Source organism: Lepidochelys kempii, chromosome 1, assembly GCF_965140285.1.
Source record: "Lepidochelys kempii isolate rLepKem1 chromosome 1, rLepKem1.hap1, whole genome shotgun sequence".
Lineage (NCBI taxonomy): Eukaryota > Metazoa > Chordata > Testudines > Cheloniidae > Lepidochelys > Lepidochelys kempii.
Genome location: NC_136380.1, coordinates 14,968,027 through 14,986,674, shown reverse-complemented (window position 1 = coordinate 14,986,674; position 18,648 = coordinate 14,968,027). Strand labels below are relative to the sequence as shown.

Below are 18,648 nucleotides of genomic sequence, written 5' to 3'. Positions count from 1 at the left end.
GTAGCTTCGGTGCATCTTATTTAGAGAAGAGCATGATTTAGTGCTCTGGACAAAGGACTAAGAACAAACAATTTCTTCGTTCTGATCCCAGCTCTGACACGGGCTCTTTTTGTGACTTTGTGCCAGTCACTTAGGCGTGGTCTGCACTAGAGAAATTCAATCAGTTAAAGCTCTCAGAATGCTGGCAGAACACTTTGCATCCACACAGAAACATGCTCATCTGACTCCAAAGAGCATTTCATCCACAGAGGAAAATAAATTATACCTCTTATAAGAGCATAAGAACGGCCATATTGGGTCAGACCAAAGGTCCATCTAGCCCAGTACCCTGTCTTCCGACAGTGGCCAATGCCAGGTGCTCCAAAGGGAATGAACAGACCAGGTAACCATCAAGTGATCCATCCCCTGTCTCCCATTCCCAGCTTCTGGCAAACAGAGGCTAGGGACACCATCCCTGCCCAATAGCCATTGATGAACCTATTCTCCATGAATTTATCTAGTTCTTTTTTGAACCCTTCTATAGTCTTGGCCTTCACAACATCTTCTGGCAAGGAGTTCCACAGACTGACTGTGCTTTGTGTGAAGAAATACTTCCTTTTGTTTGTTTTAAACCTGCTGCCCATTATAAGAACCCAAGGGCGACTTTCCCCAAAGAAAGAACCCCAATGCTATAATAAATGATTGTGTTCCCAAGCTATTGCTATGGCAGCTAGTACACTCAGCAAGGGGAGGTTTCAGAGTAGCAGCCGTGTTAGTCTGTATTCACAAAAAGAACAGGAGGACTTGTGGCACCTTAGAGACTAACCAATTTATTTGAGCATCAGCTTTCATGAGCTACAGCTCACTTTCATCGGATGCACCCGATGAAGTGAGCTGTAGCTCACAAAAGCTTATACTCAAATAAATTGGTTAGTCTCTAAGGTGCCACAAGTCCTCCTGTTTTTTCAGCACGGAGAAGAGCACTGGATACCAGCCCACTCCTTGCTGAGGAGAGGTCTACACTTAAATCACTGCAGCTGCATCGCTGTAGCACTCCAGTCGGACACTCACTACAGTGAAGGGAGAGGTTCTGCCATCGCTATAGTTAATCCACCTCCCTGAGAGGCAGTAGCTAAGTTGACTGAAGAATTCTTCTGTCAACCTAGCGCTGCCTATACTAGGGGTTCGGTCTGCTCAGCTCTACCACTCCGGGGTGTGGATCTTTCACAACCCTGAGTGATGTAGTTCAGTCGATCTAACTTTTTAATGTAGACCTGGCCTGAGACTCTGCAAAGATGTCAGACCCCAAGAAGTTGGTGAGACAAGGATAGGAATTTGAGGCAGGTGCCCAGGAAGGCTGAGTGACTGAGTTTTTGGGAGGCCATACAAATGGAATTTGAGATCTGGCACCTGAGTTTCTGAAGTTCCTACATCAGCCTGGGGCTGAAGAAGACTCAAGGCCTGTCCTACCCTGTGTCTGCTAAGAGTCAAAGGGAAGTAGGAAGAAGGGACGAGTCCAGTAACTTTCTCTGGAAAATGTCTCAGTGTGTGAACTGACAGAAATAATGGAGTAGATTAGCTACAGGCCAAGACCACCAGTTAGCCAAGTCAACACAGCTGGAAGTCCAGTTAACCAGCAACTGCCTCTTTCATAACAAACAGAATGAAGTAACAAGCTTTGTTATTCTGTAGACCCACAAAGTGGAGTAATGTGAGCTCTGTGTCGGCCTCTTGTTCTGCTTCCCCTGATAAGGTAAACCATGCTGCTCAGTGGTGTCCCTCTGACAGGTCTCCATTTTGCCTATGACAGGTCTCCATTTCAATCCTGTGTTTAAAGTAGCCTTCGTGCTGCCAACTCTTGTGCTACTCAGTAGCTCTTGCAGTCACATGACTAGACCCGAATTTCAGCTTTCGTTAAAAAAAAAAAGCAGATATCTAGCTGTCAAGATTGCAGAGAAAAGCTTGAAAACATTAACCCTAAAGTCTTGAAAGCCCAGAAGGAAGGAAGGAATAAATAATTAGAAAACCCCAAATATATTATTTTTGAAAAAATCTAATGATTTTTTCAGTCAACCTCATGGTTTTTTTGAGGTCTGGCTCCTGATTTTTGAATGCTTAGGGTTGGCAGTTCTGTAGCCATAAATCCAACCTTGTGAGTGATTCCTACACATTAGCAGGTGTCAGTTCTGCTGCATGTATGGAATCATAGTCTTTACCAGGCCAGAATCTTATAAAATAGATGATTCATGGAAAAGGAGGAAACTAGAATGGTGGAAACTTTTACTAAAGAAAACAATCCTGGGCATAGACACTGTGTGCTTTGTTTTGGTATGAATAGCTGGAGGTATCTTTTCCGCCTGTTTTCTTGGCGTTTGTGGATCAGTTTCAATTTGTTTTTAAAAGGTATTTGTTACGGCAAGAGTCACCAGATGACGTTGCACATAGCCTTAGAAGTTCTTTTTCTTAGCATGCACGGGATGGTTGGTCTATGCTGACAGTTTTATGATGGATATTCTTCTGAGGGAAGCTGAGGCATTCAGCCTTAATCTAACTAGAGTCAATCCTTGGAGCAAAGTGGGTAACTGGGCTTCAGTTAAGAGTTCTGAGAAATGGGATTGCCTGCCTGCTGTTTGTGACCACCTCTGTTCAGAGACAGGTAAACGTAGTGTAAAGAAAACAAGAGACGCTAAAGATATCCAGCCTTTGTGTCGCTGATTTCTCCGCCAACAAGAAAGTGACCTGCAAGACTCTGACATCAGCCTGCTTGGCAGAGGGGGTTACAATATTTTCAGCTGTAACCTAGTGTGAATTAAATCATGTTTTATAAGACCAGAGAGACTTGGTTTTTAATAGCTTTTATATGATGATCTGTAACTAAAATCTCTCCATCTTGTCCCATGAGTCATCAATTGGAGTAAGAATCTAGGTGCTTGTTTAAATTTCCCCTTCTCACCTCACACCCCTTCAGCTGGAAGAAGTAACCTCTGATGCTCTCTGGGATTCCTGACACGAAATCCACACTAAACTCAGTTCATGAAACAGACTGAGGTCCTGCTGAATATAAGCAGAGGGCCTGATTTTCCAAAGTGCTGAGTGCCCACAAATCCCATTGAACTCAATGAGAGGTGGAGTTGATCAACCCATTTAACAATCAAGACACGCACCCAACCTTCACATGAACCTCTTGCTACACATCAGTAAAACCTATTGGCTTGGAAGAGTGTTTTAAAGTGTCTGGAAGGTATCTCATTAAAATGATAGTCGTGGGTTACTGTGACTCCAGATCAAATTTTCTCAGTCTACAAGTAAAGAAATGGCTTTAGCCAGCCTTGCACATTTACCCTCTAAGACTCTAATTGGAATTTAATGAACAGTTCTGTTAACCATGCGTGAGCCAGGGCAGGTCTACACTTAAAACAATGCAGCTACGCCACTGTAGTGCTTCAGTGAAGATGCTACCACGCTGACAGGAGAGCCTCCCATTGACACAGTGCTGTCTACACGGGGGGTCGGGGGGGGGAGGTCAGCATAACTGCATCGCTCAGGGGGGTGGATTTTTCACACCCCTGAGCCACTTACTTATTCCGATATAGGTCTGGCTGCAAAATCAAAGCCATCGCACTCTCCCAGAGCTGTATTGATACTTTAGGGCTAACAGGACTGAAAGTTAGTTTTTAAAAAATTGCTTAAATGACAAATAAGCAGATATGGCTTGGAATGCAGACATGGGGCATGTCTTCTGGGTAAGAAGGTGCTGTTTTACGGTAACCCCCATAACGCTGTTAAACTGAGGTGTTGGTGACTCACACAAAACAGGCGATTTGAAGGACAGTTTTACTGAGTGAAGATTAGAAGAGTTCTCTTTGTAGAAATTCCTTATTATAGCCCCACTGTTGATGATAAAACGACAACGCATTTTTACACATGAGGCAGGGACTGTCTTTTTGTTGTATTCGTCAGACACCATCCACAATGGGGTCCCCATTTGTGATTGGGGCTCCTAGGTGCTACTGCAATACATGTAATAAACAAAAACAACACCTTCCCGGTACTTCCCACTCTCAGTACCAAAAACATACACAAAACCAGATATTCTATTGTGGCATTACACTGATTGACCACTGGGGGGCAGCACATGATTACTGTTTGGTCTCTTTTGGTAGATCTGAGATGACAATTCTTTCTGTAAAGACCAAAATAAATAAACAAATCACTCGCTATTCCTATATTTGCATATGATAGCCTGAGAGTCTCCCTGTTTCTGTTAATGTAATACTATCCCCTTCTCTCTGTGGATCTCAGAGCCTTTAGGAAACATCAGTTAATTCATTCTCACAACACTCTTGTAGGTAGCTACGACTACATCTCCCATATTACAGAGGAGGAAACTGAGGCACAGACAGGCTAAGTGATGTGGCAGAGCTAAGAATAGAATGCAGGAGTCTGGCATCCCATGTCTTCCCTTTACCTACAAGACCATTCCGCCTACTCTTTCAGCCACTCTCATCGGATTGATAATTCTACTTTTACAAGGTTAAGCAAAAATGAGCGGGGCGTTCCCCACGATAACTAAAGAAATTTCAGGGCGTGACTGTAGGAGCCAGGCACCAAGTGAGATACTGTACTTTTAGCATGAGGTGGCAAAATGGGATGAGCAAACTTTGAATAAGTACATGAGAGGCAAGAGGTGACAATGGAAAGTTCTGACTGCTACTTAGTAAGAAGGGTGAACCAGTGTTTCAAGTGGTTTGGAAGCCAGAGGGTTGGGATCAAGCATAACCACCCCTCCACACACACACACGTGAAATAAATGTTCATGCATTTAATACAGATACTTCACAATGTCTTTATACATATACTAGGTAAGCACATGTAGTTTTTATTGATGCCTTTTGGTATTGTTTTTAAGTGAGGCAATAGGCCTCATACAAATTATTCAAATAAAATGCATAAATTGTTCTTCTTGGCCTCTGAGGATAGGACAAGAAGCAATGGGCTTAAATTGCAGCAAGGGAGGTTTAGGTTGGACATTAGGGAAAACTTCCTAACTGTCAGGGTGGTTAGGCACTATAATAAATTGCCCAGGGAGGTTGTGGAATCTCCGTCATTGGAGATTTTTAAGAACAGGTTGGACAAACACCTGTCAGGGATGGTCTAGATAATATTTAGTCCTGCCTTGAGTGCAGGGGACTGGACTAGATGACCTCTTGAGGTCCCTTCCAATCCTACAATTCTACACATCCTGTGAGTTTGGGGGATGGAGAACTTGAGGGGAGGGAGTCTATGAGTTTCAGTGGGTTGGAGGATCTCTCTGGGGATTGGGAGCTGATGGGCACAATGAGAATCAGTGGGGGGTCTCTCTTTGGGGCTGGGAGTACAGTGACGATCAGTGCAGTTAGAACTGGGGTCTCTCTGGGCCAGGGGTACAGTGACTATCAGTGGGGTTGAGGCCGAGGGGTCTCTCTAGGGGTGCAGAGAGTCCCTGGAGCCCCTGCTGGAGGTGTTGCCTTTCCCAGGGTGCCTCTTCCCTCCCATACCCATCCTGTCCCTCCCTGTTGCCTCAGCTCTGAGCCTATCAGGGAGGCCAGCGGAGGAAGGTCAGCACCTCCTGCAGCTTCTCCCGGCCCCTCCCAGCCTCTCTGTGGCACCTGGGCTGTGCCAGGGCTGGAATCCTGGAAAGCTAGATCTAGGGCTCCCCTGTGTGTGCAGATGGGCCAATGAGTAGGCTGTGCCTGCCCATGGGGGACTGGAGTAGGGGTGGGGTGCTGTGTGGGGCAGTAGCTCTGATCCAGATCTGTAAACCCCGCACAACCCCACCTCCTCCACACCCACTGGGGTGAACAAGTAACAGGTGACAATGAGAAGGTTGAAATGCTTAGGAATGCAATCCCAGCTAAAAGGGGACAGAGAGGCCTCAAGGACAGATTAGAGACCAGCTAGGGAATGGGGACATAATGAAACCTGAAAGGTTTGATTCCTCTTAACCTAAAGGAAGTAGCAGAAATAATCTTAGCAGTTATTCTGAGAAGACCTAAAGGGAAAGATATAGCCCCAGTGGACTGGAGAAAGGGAAGCACACTGCAGGAGAGAGGGGGAGCCCAAGAAGTTTCTCTTTAATACTAAGACATTTGCTGTAACAATTAATAAAGCGGTAGAGGAAAATAAGGTGATAACGGAAGCCAATAGGGCTTAATCAGAAACCATAGATAGCAATACTATTTACTACTATTTGTATGATGGCTGTGCCCAGAAGCCCTGACTGAGATCAGGGCCCCATTGCACTAGATGCTGTACAGATGCGTGGTCAGAGCCAGCCCTTGCCCCAGTGTAGCTTACCATTAAAACAGACAAGCCAGACCAAGAGTGGGAGGAGGAAACAGAGGCCCAGAGATGGGAAGTGACTTGCTCATGATCACGGGGCAGGTGAGTGCCAGGTGCAGTATTTAGCTCTTACAATAGGGCAGAGCTATCCTGCAGAACCAAGCAGAAGCCTCACGGAGCTCTCCTGTACCTTCCCAGAGTAAAAGCCATGGGAGGAGGATGCTGTGAGGTTCATTGTGGAGTGTCCTTCAGATGCTTCCATCAGGGTTAGCAGCCTTGGTGTCTGCACGGAGTGCAGGTGCTCATAGAGGAAGGAAGCTGCAGTATGTTTCAGCAGCCCCAGCATGGTGCTGTCTTCCCATCCAGGACCACCAAAGGGCCTCTCCTCAACATCCATCTAAACCCCCTTTCCAAGAGGGCAGCCATGTTAAGGGCGTGGAGCATCTCATCTCTCATGGGCAAGGTGAGCTCACTGGCAAAGCAAACACTGGAACGGATAGTCTTCATTGTCAGTAAAGCAGGAGGAAGTGAGCAGGCTGGTCCTTAGCTACTGTTATCCTTGACTGATGAGTCATTTGGCTCCCTGCTTCTCTGTACATGAAGCCACCAGGCTACCAGCCCTGACCATTTCTGTTTCCAGGATACAGGAAGCAGAGGTGGACATGAGATGGAAAGCCCAGATCCAGGTCCAGAACCAAATTGCAGGGACTCTTGGGCCCATCACTGCATGCGTTATAACAGAGAACCCCTGCAACAGATCAGATGTTAACCATAAACCCCAGTACTCAGGCCTGTCATGGGTCTGGTAGAGCTTTTCTGTAAATCCGATGGAATGTGATTTCAAACATTCCGGGATCCTAACTTTGAATTAGCCTCGAGACATCAGCTGCCCCATCAGACTGTCTTCACGGACAGCACGTGTTTGCTTCTTAGAGCAGAGTGATACGGATGTTGTCTGGTCTCTTGGTCCTGATCATCTAGGGCAGTGGTTCTCAACCTGCAGCCTGTAGGCTGCTTGCGACCCAATCAGCACACAGCTGCAGCCCATGTGACAGCCTTGGGGCCATACAGGTACTATTTGTAGGATAGAGGTAGTATATAGTGTGGATATGGCCCACATCACACACAGAGAGCTGCATATGCGACCCACAATGGTAAATAGGTTGAGAACCTCTGATCTAGGGGAAAAGAATCCTTTTTATCACCTGCCTAGTACTAACAGCCAACCTGCCTACTGAGGTTTCGCAAAAAGAAAAGGAGGACTTGTGGCACCTTAGAGACTAACAGATTTATTTGAGCGTAAGCTTCTGTGAGCTACAGCTCACTTCATCGGATGCATCCAATGAAGTGGGCTGTAGCCCACGAAAGCTTATGCTCAAATAAATTGGTCAGTCTCTAAGGTGCCACAAGTCCTCCTTTTCTTTTTGCGAATACAGACTAACACAGCTGCTACTCTGAAACCTGAGGTTTCACTAGACTCCCTCCTGGCTGGTTAAGCGCTCCCCTAAGCTATTACAGCATTCCTAAGCAGTTCTCATACCTGGGAATAGTTTTGTTTGTTCCCTGCTTTGGAATTTAATCAGGAGCTCGCCGCCTCCTCCCTGTTCAGAGCCTTGGTAATGGAGTATCTGTTGAACAAAGTACACAGAGGACCAGCCAGGCCTCACGGCTAAGGCTTGAAGCCAAGAGCTTGACTCCTAATCCCAGAACTGTAAGACTTTGGGCAGGTCATTCACACACAGGCTCTAGGTGAGCTGGTGATGTTGCTAGAGAACTGGGGACCATCTACTACTGTGGGATAGAGTTCTGAAGTGTGACAGGCTTGTCTTCTTTTGTGTTGAAGGAGCAGTGATTTAAGTCCCAGCTCCCCAGTCTGTTGGTTTTAATATATAGTATTTGAGCCTGCTTGCAGACAAATTTCTTGCAGCATTAACTTTCTGTCTTTGGTACAGTGAGGACTCCACAATGATGCATATTTTCTTTGCCCTCGCCTGGAGAGTGGTCACAAGCTCAGCCCTTGTCATCTTCAGGTCATGCTGCATGACTCATCTCTTTCCCGAAGGTTTCCCCGAATAACCAAAGATGAGGATTAACTAGGCTGCACACAAAAGTAGAAACCAATAACCAAGCCAAAGAGCAGCACAGATGCAACTGGCCACCTCTGGACAGCTCTCTCTTATCTCCGCACAGTGTCTAGCCTTGCAGGGGTTCCCAAACCGGTATGTGTATCGCTGGGAGTACACAAGACATCTCTGCCGGGGGAAATTGTGTAATGGTGGATTTTATTAACTCTTTTATTTATTGCATCTTCATAATAGGCTACTGAGATGAAGATTTAAAACTCTGTAGGAATTTGTTCTATAAATACAGTCGTTACTTGAAGATGTACCAACGAAAACAGATACACAGAGACGCTGGCATACGGAGCCCTCACTTCCGAATCACCACACAGTGCGGGTTCAGTTGCCCAGCAACTGTCCAGTCTCACTGAGCTCAGAACTTAAGGGGGTGTGGGGGGGGGGGCTGGTTGTATGTGTTGCACTATATCTGTCCGTAACAGTGAAATATGGACAGACGGCTAAAGAGAGGTAATGGTAAGAACACACAAGGTGTCAGCGATGAGAAGTGAAGTGATGGAATTTCTTTTGCCAGTATCTGTGCACTTGCTGAAATCGCCAGTGAGACGCTGACTACTTACTCACCATATGGATCTCAGCCTCTGATGCGAAACACCGACACCAGTCACAAAACAGGATCTATATCAAAGAGACATAAATGGTAAAAAGTACATCAACATGGGATTTACTTGGACTGGAGCGGGGGGGGGGGGGGGCAAACTTTTTGGCCTGAGGGTCACATTGGGTTTCCAAAACTGTATGGAGGGCCGGTTAAGGGAGGCTGTGCGACCCCCTATCCGACCCCCCCCCACGGCTTCTCTCCCCCTGACCGCCCCGGGGACTCCTACCCCATCCAACCCACCCTAGCTCCCTGTCCCCTGACCGCCCCCGGACACCCCAGCCCTGACTGCTCCATCCAACCCCTCCTCTCATTCCTGACTGCCCCACTCCCACCCCGGGACCCCTGCCCTATCCAACCCCCCCTGCTCCCTGGACACTCCACCCCTGACTGCCCCCCACTGCCCCATCCAACCGCTCCTCTCCTTCCTGACTGCCCTTCCAGGACCGCTGCCCCCATTCAACCCCCCGTTTCCCACCCTCTGACCGCCCAGATGCTTATCCACACCCTCAGCCCCTGAGCACCACCCCGAACTCCCCTGCCCTCTATCCAACCCCCCCACTCCCTGCCCCCTTACTGCACTGCCTGGAGCGCTGGTGGCTGGCGGCGCTACAATCGCACGTGCAGCACAGAGCACCGGGTCAGGCCAGGCTCTATCACTGCGCTGCCCCACGAGCTCACCAGCCCCCCGCCCAGAGCATGGCGCCGGCAGCGCAGTGAGCTGAGGCTGCGGATGGGAGGGGGAACAGCAGGGGAGGGGCCGGGGACTAGCCTCCCGGGCCAGGAGCTCAAGGGCCAGGCAGGAGGGTCCCGTGGGCCGTAGTTTGCCCACCTCTGAACTGCAGCCAGCGAATAGCCTCAGGTGCAGGGTGTGGGACGTAGTGAAGACCTATCAAACAACAGCCTAAAACCATCTCTTCTACGCAGACCCTCGGAAACAAAACATGAACACAAAGGACAAACCACCAGAATTTTTCAAGCAGACATCGGCACAGTTAATGGTGAACAAGAAAGTTTTGCCCTCGGCTGCTGCTGACAACAGTAAAGCCCTCGAAGCGCCATAGGTAGTGAGCGTCCATGTTGCAAAATCAGGCAAATCTCACACCGTAGCAGAGGAACTAATGCTGCGTGTGGCTGCAGACATGGTAAGCACTAGGCCCCAAAATTAATTCAGTTCCTGCCATTATCAAATAGCAGCAGCATTGATGACATGGCCCACGATCTCCTAACTCAATTACTAGTAGCCAGCACTTTGCTCTGCAGCTGGACGAATCCATGGACAAGGCAGGCTTCGCTCCCCTTCTCGTGTACGTGTGGTATATTTACAAAGGTGCAATACAGGACGATGTTGTGTTTTGCCAGTCACTGCCTTCCAGAACAGTGGAGAAGATTTTCTGGTTGCTTGACGACGTCACAAAATCAAAGTGATATCATCAGGTCACAATGTATTGGCATCTGCATCAATGGCACAAAACCAATGACTGGTAAGCACAAGGGAATAGTGGCATGAATCAGAGCAGTCACTCCCAATGCGATGTGGGTGCATTGCAGTATACATAGGGAAGCACTTGCTGCCAGAAGCATGCCCACCAACTCCATCGGGCTCTTCAGGGTCATAGTCGCCATCCTGCAGACATCTAAAGTAGGAATGGGGGACTGAGCCCCTGCCCGTTCCGGCCTGGGCACCTGCGGGCGCGTCTGTACATATTTATTTAATGTTTCTATTTCCTGATCGGGGGCATTGCTTCACCGCCTCGGGCGCAGAAGCCTAGGTGTATAGAACCGTCCCTGCTGATCTCCTGCCCACTGGAGGAAATAATCATGTGTGTGTGTGAATTCGGCTCCCTCCTGTCAGCCCAGCCAGGTGGGGGAGAGGGGGTTGCTGCCTGAGTGTTCCCGGTGCGTGTAGAAATCAATCGACCAGTGTAAGTCAGTATCCCATGAAATAAACATGGTTCCTGTCCAAAAAAAACACAAAACACCACTGGAAGGTGTGGGACAGCGCTGTAAACTTTATAAAAAGCTCAACCACTGAACTCCAGAATCTGTTCCACTCTATGTAATGAGATGGGAAGCAAACAGGTTAATCTATTGCTCCACAAGGTTTGACACCTGTCACAGGGCAAGGCCTTGGCACATTGCTTTGAACTTCATGCCCAGTTCAAGGTATTCTTGACAGACCACCTATTCCCATTCTCACTGTCTGTATGACAGCTTGGCTCTCATGGCTGGGCTACTTGTCCGATATATTCTCTCACCTGAATGATCTAAATCTAGGACTTCAAGGGCTCAAGGCAGCCATCTTCAGTGTCCAGGACAAATTATTATAGTTCTATATATTAGGTGTGTGTATATGTGCATTATAATTTGTACATTTTATACAGTGTTTGGGCATTAAGAGAGTTAACTAGCTCTGTTGGTCTGGTACCACGTTTGCCCTGGGTACCAGATTTAGATGGCTTTGGTTCTGTCCATACCAATGATACCGATTGAGCTGCAAAAAGGAAAGGAGGACTTGTGGCACCTTAGAGACTAACAAATTTGAGTATAAGCTTTCATGAGCTACAGCTCACTTCATCAGATTCTTTTCAATTCGATTGTGGCTCTCCGTGGGGACTCCTAGTCCTTGCCTTAGAGGCCTTGCGTGAGTGGCTCGTGGGAGTCTGCGCTCACCTCCCTTAGAAGTGGAGGGTTGTGGTGAGGGCTCCCACTGGGACTCAGGAAGTTGAAGGGCTGACTCCTTGAGTCGGAGTTTGAGCCTCAGTTCTCCATCTTCCCTGGATAAGGGTTTCAGTTGCTGACACAAGCCACCCACACTTCTGTGGGAAGTCTTTGTTCCAGGCTGTGAACACACTTGTGAGTGTCCATCAGTCACTGGGATAGATTCCTTGTGACTGAGACACTTTTTGAAGCGGGGAGGGGGAAGCGGGGGTGCTGGACATACCAAGGGGTTGGTGAAAGAATTTTTTTTTATTATTATTATTATTAAAAAGGCAACGTCTAAAATAAAATGTAAACAAAGTAAAGAAAGGAGGCTTTCCGGGGAAGCTAAAAATGAGCAATTCTAAAAGCATTAATGAGCCATGAATGGACAGCTATAGCTCCCTCTCTAGCCAAGCATGGTTGAGAAGGACCAGAGGAGGGTTTGCATGCGAGGAGCAGTGCATGCTCCCAAAGCTCTCCAATCAGCAGCACAGGGATCCAGACACCCCTACAGTGGAGCACCCATCAGGACACTACTTGAAGTAGTAACTTGATGTATAAGATCCTCACAAGAGGTGTTTCAACACTTTGCAGGGCTGAACTCCAAACCTGGAGCTCATGAAGGATCTCTGGGAAGTAAGTGTTTAATTTCTGAGCAGTTGAGAGGGGAAGATTTACTACTGGTTAATCTCTAGGCTGTCATTGCCCTAATGCACAGGTAACCAGAGAGTGCTGGAGGAGCACTTGCAACACAGTCTAAATAAAATAAACCAAATAGCCACAGATAACATTTAAGGAACCCAGCTACACATCTGGATGATGCAAAAGAGAGCCATGGCACAGGAGAGGAGGGTATGAACTATTTTTGCTCAAATTTATTTCTATAAATTTGTACACAAAGTTTGGATGTGGTACAATAGTCCATCAAATAGGAAAGGAGGAACATTTAGGTGTGATGCAAGATTCCAGGACTGTCCTCTCGCATAATACAAAGGCACGTATCAGAGCTTCAATACACTCAACAATTAACTGTTGAAGAAGGCAGGTTACACATGCAGTAGTGCAATGCTTTAAATTATACACACACACACACACACACTGTACTCTGAATAATACATCTCCCTACAAGCATAAGTGTCAACATCCATGTAAACAAACATTTAAAAAAAACAGTCAGATGTATATCCTGTGCAGAAAGGCTACTCTCTCACATTCATAGCATGGAATATATTATAATTTTTTATAAACTCCTCTTTAAACAGCAGAATTCATTCCCAACTTTACATTTGGACCCTGATCTTGCAAACACATGTATCACTTTATGCATGTGAACAGCCCCATCAGATTCACCCCACTGCACATCCCTGAGTGTTTGCAGGATCAAGGCCACTGTTACATTCACATAAAATTGCACCTCCCAATACTTCTAGAGTTTGTTTAAAGTATTGCTGGCTAATACTGAGCGCTTCCAACATTTTCTCATACAACACACATTCAAGTACCATCTAAAGTCAGACCTGCTTATAAAGACATTCAAAAATTAAAAATAGGGAGCTAAATATACAGTATGGAAATAACATGGTCCATTAGAGTTACAAGTTCTTTTGGTTTCCAACACCATGCACAGCAGAAGCTATAAAACTGGGCCCAACCATCAAACTGTATTATTTGTGCTTTCAGAGGGGGCTTTTCCCAACCAGAAACACCCTTGTGCTATGTAACTACATCTAAAAGCAGTTCTTGTGCAATGGACCTACAATACTGGGGTCACTATCAAATCAATAAGTGCTTTCTTTGGGTTGTAAAATGAATGGACCCTTCTCTCCCAGCAGAATCTGTGCCACTGCTGGTAAGAACCTGTAGCAGTGGGAATATTTAAAGTCCACCATCCACCATCAGAAATATTATATAGCAGATTCCAATGGGTATCATGTTTTCCTCTGTCCTCATTGCCACAGCTGTGGGGAATCATAATATTCTTCTGGATAGTGACAGCACTTTGTAATGGGATGTATCTCAAGCAAGATTTTTTTTATTTTTAAAAAGGTCTAACATTTGAATAGTTTAACAACTTTTTTCCTTTAAAAACAGACACCCATCCACACATGCTTTCAGATTTATAGAACAAAAAACAATGTGGACTTCTGGAGACCCCATCTCCAACTCTGATTTCGAGCAGGTCAACATCAGGTCAAATGTAGTTCTCTCAGTTGATGTCCAATACCTCAGTCTCTGGCAGGCCAAACTTAGTCTTGTACTTGTCAAAGAGTTTAATCAGAGAGCTCACATACATGCGGTGATAAAAGTCTACCTCCCTCTGGCTCGGATGGTCAATTCTGGGAATGGTGATAGGCTCCCCAACTGAAAAGAAAAAAAAGAAAACCGAACCAGAACATTAGCTTTTTCTCCCAACAGAGTGTCTGAGGTTTCTGCATTGTCTAAAGTCCTGTCTACGCTGGCGTTTTGCACTGGTGTAGCTACGTTTGTGCAGCCCCCGGTGTAGATGCCCTGCAATGGTGTAAGACAGGGATTGCACCAGAACAATTTAACACACTAAGGGGCTTATCCAAAGCCCACTGCAGTTATTGGAGATTCCCACAACGTTCAGCGAGCTCTGCATCAGAATGCAAGTCACACTGGTACATCCCTGGTTTCCAGTGGTGCAGAGCGGGTCTTCAGTCGCCAGTTACAGTGGTTGTAGCAGAATCAAAGTTACATCAGTGCAAATTTTGCTGCCACTGCACCAAAGGGTGTAGTAACTTCTGCAGTTACAGACTGGCGGTAACTTACTACCCTTTCAAGAGCAAGGAGGAGGAATTGTATCTTAGCGGGATGTCTCAGGAATACAACGCCTCCTGGTGCAATGCCTGGGGTAGTGCTGCTTATGCATTACCCTATGCTGAAAGGTATAATAATCTAGCTCACTGAACTGTTCCTGGGTGGTCCATGCCAAATATACTGATCTTCTGCACTCTGCTGAGTTGGCTATTGGTCCTGTGCTGTTCTTATCTGGGTCACAAAGGGAGATGTGGCTTTACAATACTGTAAATAGGATATTCACATAGGATCCACATGGAGAGAAGGGGGACAGAGTAGGGAAACAATGATAACTTTGGACTGTCTGCAGAGCTTAGGCAATTGCCGTAGGATGGATTTTTCATACACTGTGGATCCTGTAGCTGACTTCAAGAGTCTCAGTTTCTGGTAGGTCCAAGTAACTGCTGTAATTTTTAAAACTGATGAATTAGAGACCTAACATACAAGCTGCAGTAAAAGAAACCCTGCATAGAACTGGGCTGTTTCTCCCTCCTGAAAAGCTTGGTGCTTTGGGAGGTGAGAACAAAGAGGGAGCTCAGTGTCAGAACACTCAGTCTGGAGTGGGATCCCAACACAGATCTGGATTCTAGAGAGTGACCCAGTGTAACAACTTCTGCTAAATAACATGGTAACTGCAAGAAACTCAGTTATTCTTAGAAGGATAAAGGGCTAAGTTCATCCTGCTTGAATCTGAGCCTTTGGATCCAGGGAGTCTAGTTATCCAAACCTCAGAGTCCACTAAACCAGCCTCTTCTCCAGCCCAACAGAACAGTGTGGTGCTGTATGTCATGTACATGTTCAAATCCAGTGCTTACCAACAGTGGTGATGGGCTTGGAATACGGTAGCAATCCCCAGGTGTTGGAAGAGAAGAGGCCACGGCCATGGAATATGCATGGAGCAAAACCAATGTGTTTTTGAAACTTCTTCTGGACCCATCTTCCCCAGGAGCCCTCCTCAAATATCACCTGCTTGTAAACCTCGTTCTCGCCAAATGAATACACCGGGACCAAATCCGCTCTACAAATAAAAAAACCAGACATGAGTCAAAACCTTCCCGAGGCTGGAGATCAGCTTCTAGGCTCAGTGCCAACAGGCACATGCCTGAACAAAGAAGAGCCGCAGAAGAGGCTCCTGCTGATTTTCTGCACGCTGTATTCACTGCAACTTTGCCTGCAACAGACGAAACTAGCCTTCCCTATTGCTAGGAGTTACGACGCCTGCAAGATGCAATAAGCTCCAGTGGGTGCCCATCAGGTCTACAAATCAACTAGAGAGGGAGGATGGGATTGTGATTAAGGCAGACAGACAGACTCAGGAGATCTGGGTTCAATTCCTGGCTCTGCTACAGATTCCTTGGGCCAATCGTTTAAATCTTTCTATTTCTCATCTGTAAGGAAGGATTTCCCCCCATTTTTCTACCACGCTTTGCCTTGTCTTCAACTGGCAAGATCTTCGGGGCTGGGACTGCCCATGTATATGTACAGTGCACAGAATGCCTAGCACAATGATCTCCGCTAGGAGTTAGCATAATACAAGTACTTAACGTGTGAAAAAAACAACCCCCAAATTAGAAAAAAAAATGGTGAGCTAGCCACAAATCACTTCCCATGCAGCTCTGTTTGTGTAAGGACTGAAGCAAGCCCTGGAACTGCCAGTTTCATAGAGGTGCGCACAAACCAAAAGTTAATCTGGTTCCTATTTCAGGGTTGGGCAGAACAATACCGTGGAAGTGGAACAAAGTAAAGGACAATACAGGCTTTGGAACAGCAGAGTGTTACCGCATTTGTGCGGATGGCAGCGGTAACTGTAGATGTTGCCAAAGCTGTTTTACATCAAAGAAATAACAAGGGAAACTGACACTACAAGTGAAAGATCTCCACTACTCTAGGTCAGTTCCTTCCACTGCAAACTGCTCCATGTACACACAGCCCCAAAGGGAAAGGCAAGAACAAGCTCTCATGCCTGAAATCCTAGAATCTCATACACAATATGGAAAGAGTGAATCCAAAGAGTTCATTGCTTCATGTAATGACCAAGGGAGAGCGTAGGGGGAGGGGCTGTTATAATCTACTCCCATAGATGTGCTGGAAATTAAAAAGTGTTCTGGAGTACAGCGGATTTCTCCTTTACCCGTGTCGTAGAGCCAGCTTCACAAATCCCTTCCGATTTTTCAGAGTCACCGAGTTCTTCCCGGGTGTGCAGTTCAGGGACTCCGCAGCTCCTCCCACCACAATGACAATTGCATTTCCACTGCCGTTCTTGGACAGGATGTAATCTATGCTGTCGCGGTTCACAGGACAGATACCTGAGCATTGCAGGAGAGAAAAATCTAGCTGGAAATTACTGAAGACTTGCTGTTTGCAGTGCAGAAGATGAGTGGGTGGGGGGAGACACACTTGGTTTTGAAAACAAAGCTCTGCACAATCCCCAACTTTTAACGAGTATTTCCCCCTATCCCCCAGGGTGAGAGACAGCACTTATTCAATTCCAGCTATTATAGACCAGCTGGATGGTCCAAAGTAGGCTGAGCATCTTCCTAATTTAGAATGAAAATCCCCAGAGACCAAAAGGAACTCCAAAGATTTTTAAAGTCATATGGGCATGCTGAGCTCAGCATTGCAACATCTAAGTGATTTAGAAGCCTAAATCTCATTTTCAGAAGGAATTTAAGCACTTAAGCATCTAAATTTCATTGATACCTGATGGTATTTGGGCTCCTAAGTGCCTAAATCCCTTTTGAAAATATTTTTACTCCTAAATTAGTTAGGTGCTGCAACACAGGGCACAGCAATGCCCAAACACCTTTAAAAAGACGGGCCTAAAATCTATAGATGCAGCACTAGTCTTACATCAGTACAAGGCCCCTAATCCCAATGACCTTTTGCTATTCTAGCACATAATTGCTCTGGCACACAGGCACTGAACTTTACCCTTTCAGTTCATAGCATTTGTCACTGGTGTAGTGCTGGAACTGCTAGCACATAAGGGCTCACTTCTGCACTCAGAGATGAATGCCCATTTGTCTAAGAGCCATAGGGCTGTCTAATTGAAGGGAGAAATCCTGCCCCCAAAATTTTGTGGCAATAAGAGTAGTTTTACATTTATTAAAGGGAGAAAATTCTCGAGAGCTCAGTCAATTTTGCAGGATTTTCTGAATATTGTCATGGATGGTTTTAGCTGGGGGACGGAGTGTGAAACCATGAAGGAAATAGTGGGGGAAGAAATCTCATTTCCCTGGAGAGATGCTTTAGTGTTGTGTTCTGGGGTGGAAAGCAAGAAATGCACAATGCACCTTCACACTGGGATCTCTTTATCCCAGAGCTGATTAGCTAAAGCACGAGTGCATTTTTCGATACTGCACTTCAGAGTGGAGAGTGCTAGAAGTTAGTTAAGGCAAGCTAGACACTTTCTTTTCTGTTCTCAAACCAGAAAGTATGTATGGTGAGAACGTATTCTGGTGGTGCCTTGATTACTTCAGCATAATTCTCCTAAGAACCCTGCACTGACAAAGATGAGGGTACAGTCTGCAGGAGAGTAGGTGAATACCATCCATTATACAGCCCTACAGGAGGGCATCATGCTCCAAGGAGCTTAAAATTCCAATCAGAAGTAGAAAAGGGGGATTTTCCAGCTTTATTAAGTATCACTTAATTGACAATGCCAAATACATTCAAAATAAATGCAGTTTATTCTCAGATTCCTGAAATACAGGGATTTTATGGTAAGGTTATTCTCACAAACATGAATAGCCTAGAAAAAGTGTCCTTGTTCCTAAATTCAGTTTCAGATACACTAACAGTACACAGTCAAATGACTCGTAATTTTCCAGAAATCGCTGACCGCTTTTTCACTAGAACCTGCAACATACATGATTTAAAGATCAATTTCATTGGTTAATCCCCCCAGCCCCATCTAAATGGAGAGACAGCTTCCTTTTGAAGGAAAAAGCACTTTATGGAACAGCTGCAAGCTGAAACAATACCATTACCTCGTCTTTATCTGTGGTGGGTCGCTAACTAGCGCATCTGACGCACAGGTTAACAAGAGACCATCCCTCCTTGGTGACACTCTACCCCAGGGTGCTGTCATTG

At 46.1% G+C, this 18,648-nt stretch overlaps 1 protein-coding gene across 1 annotated transcript in view; it reads right to left on the bottom strand.

The window, feature by feature from the left end:
- Window positions 1-12,587: 12,587 nt before the first annotated feature.
- The window catches only part of DGAT2 (diacylglycerol O-acyltransferase 2), a 39,537-nt gene continuing 33,476 nt past the window's right edge, over window positions 12,588-18,648 (bottom strand). Inside the window, exons 6-8 of the mRNA XM_073335039.2 lie at window positions 16,688-16,862; window positions 15,372-15,574; window positions 12,588-14,100 (exon numbers count right to left, since the gene is read on the bottom strand). Of these exons, the coding sequence (XP_073191140.1) occupies window positions 13,946-14,100; window positions 15,372-15,574; window positions 16,688-16,862 (533 nt within the window). The 3' untranslated portion in view covers window positions 12,588-13,945. The remainder of the gene's footprint in view (window positions 14,101-15,371; window positions 15,575-16,687; window positions 16,863-18,648) is intronic.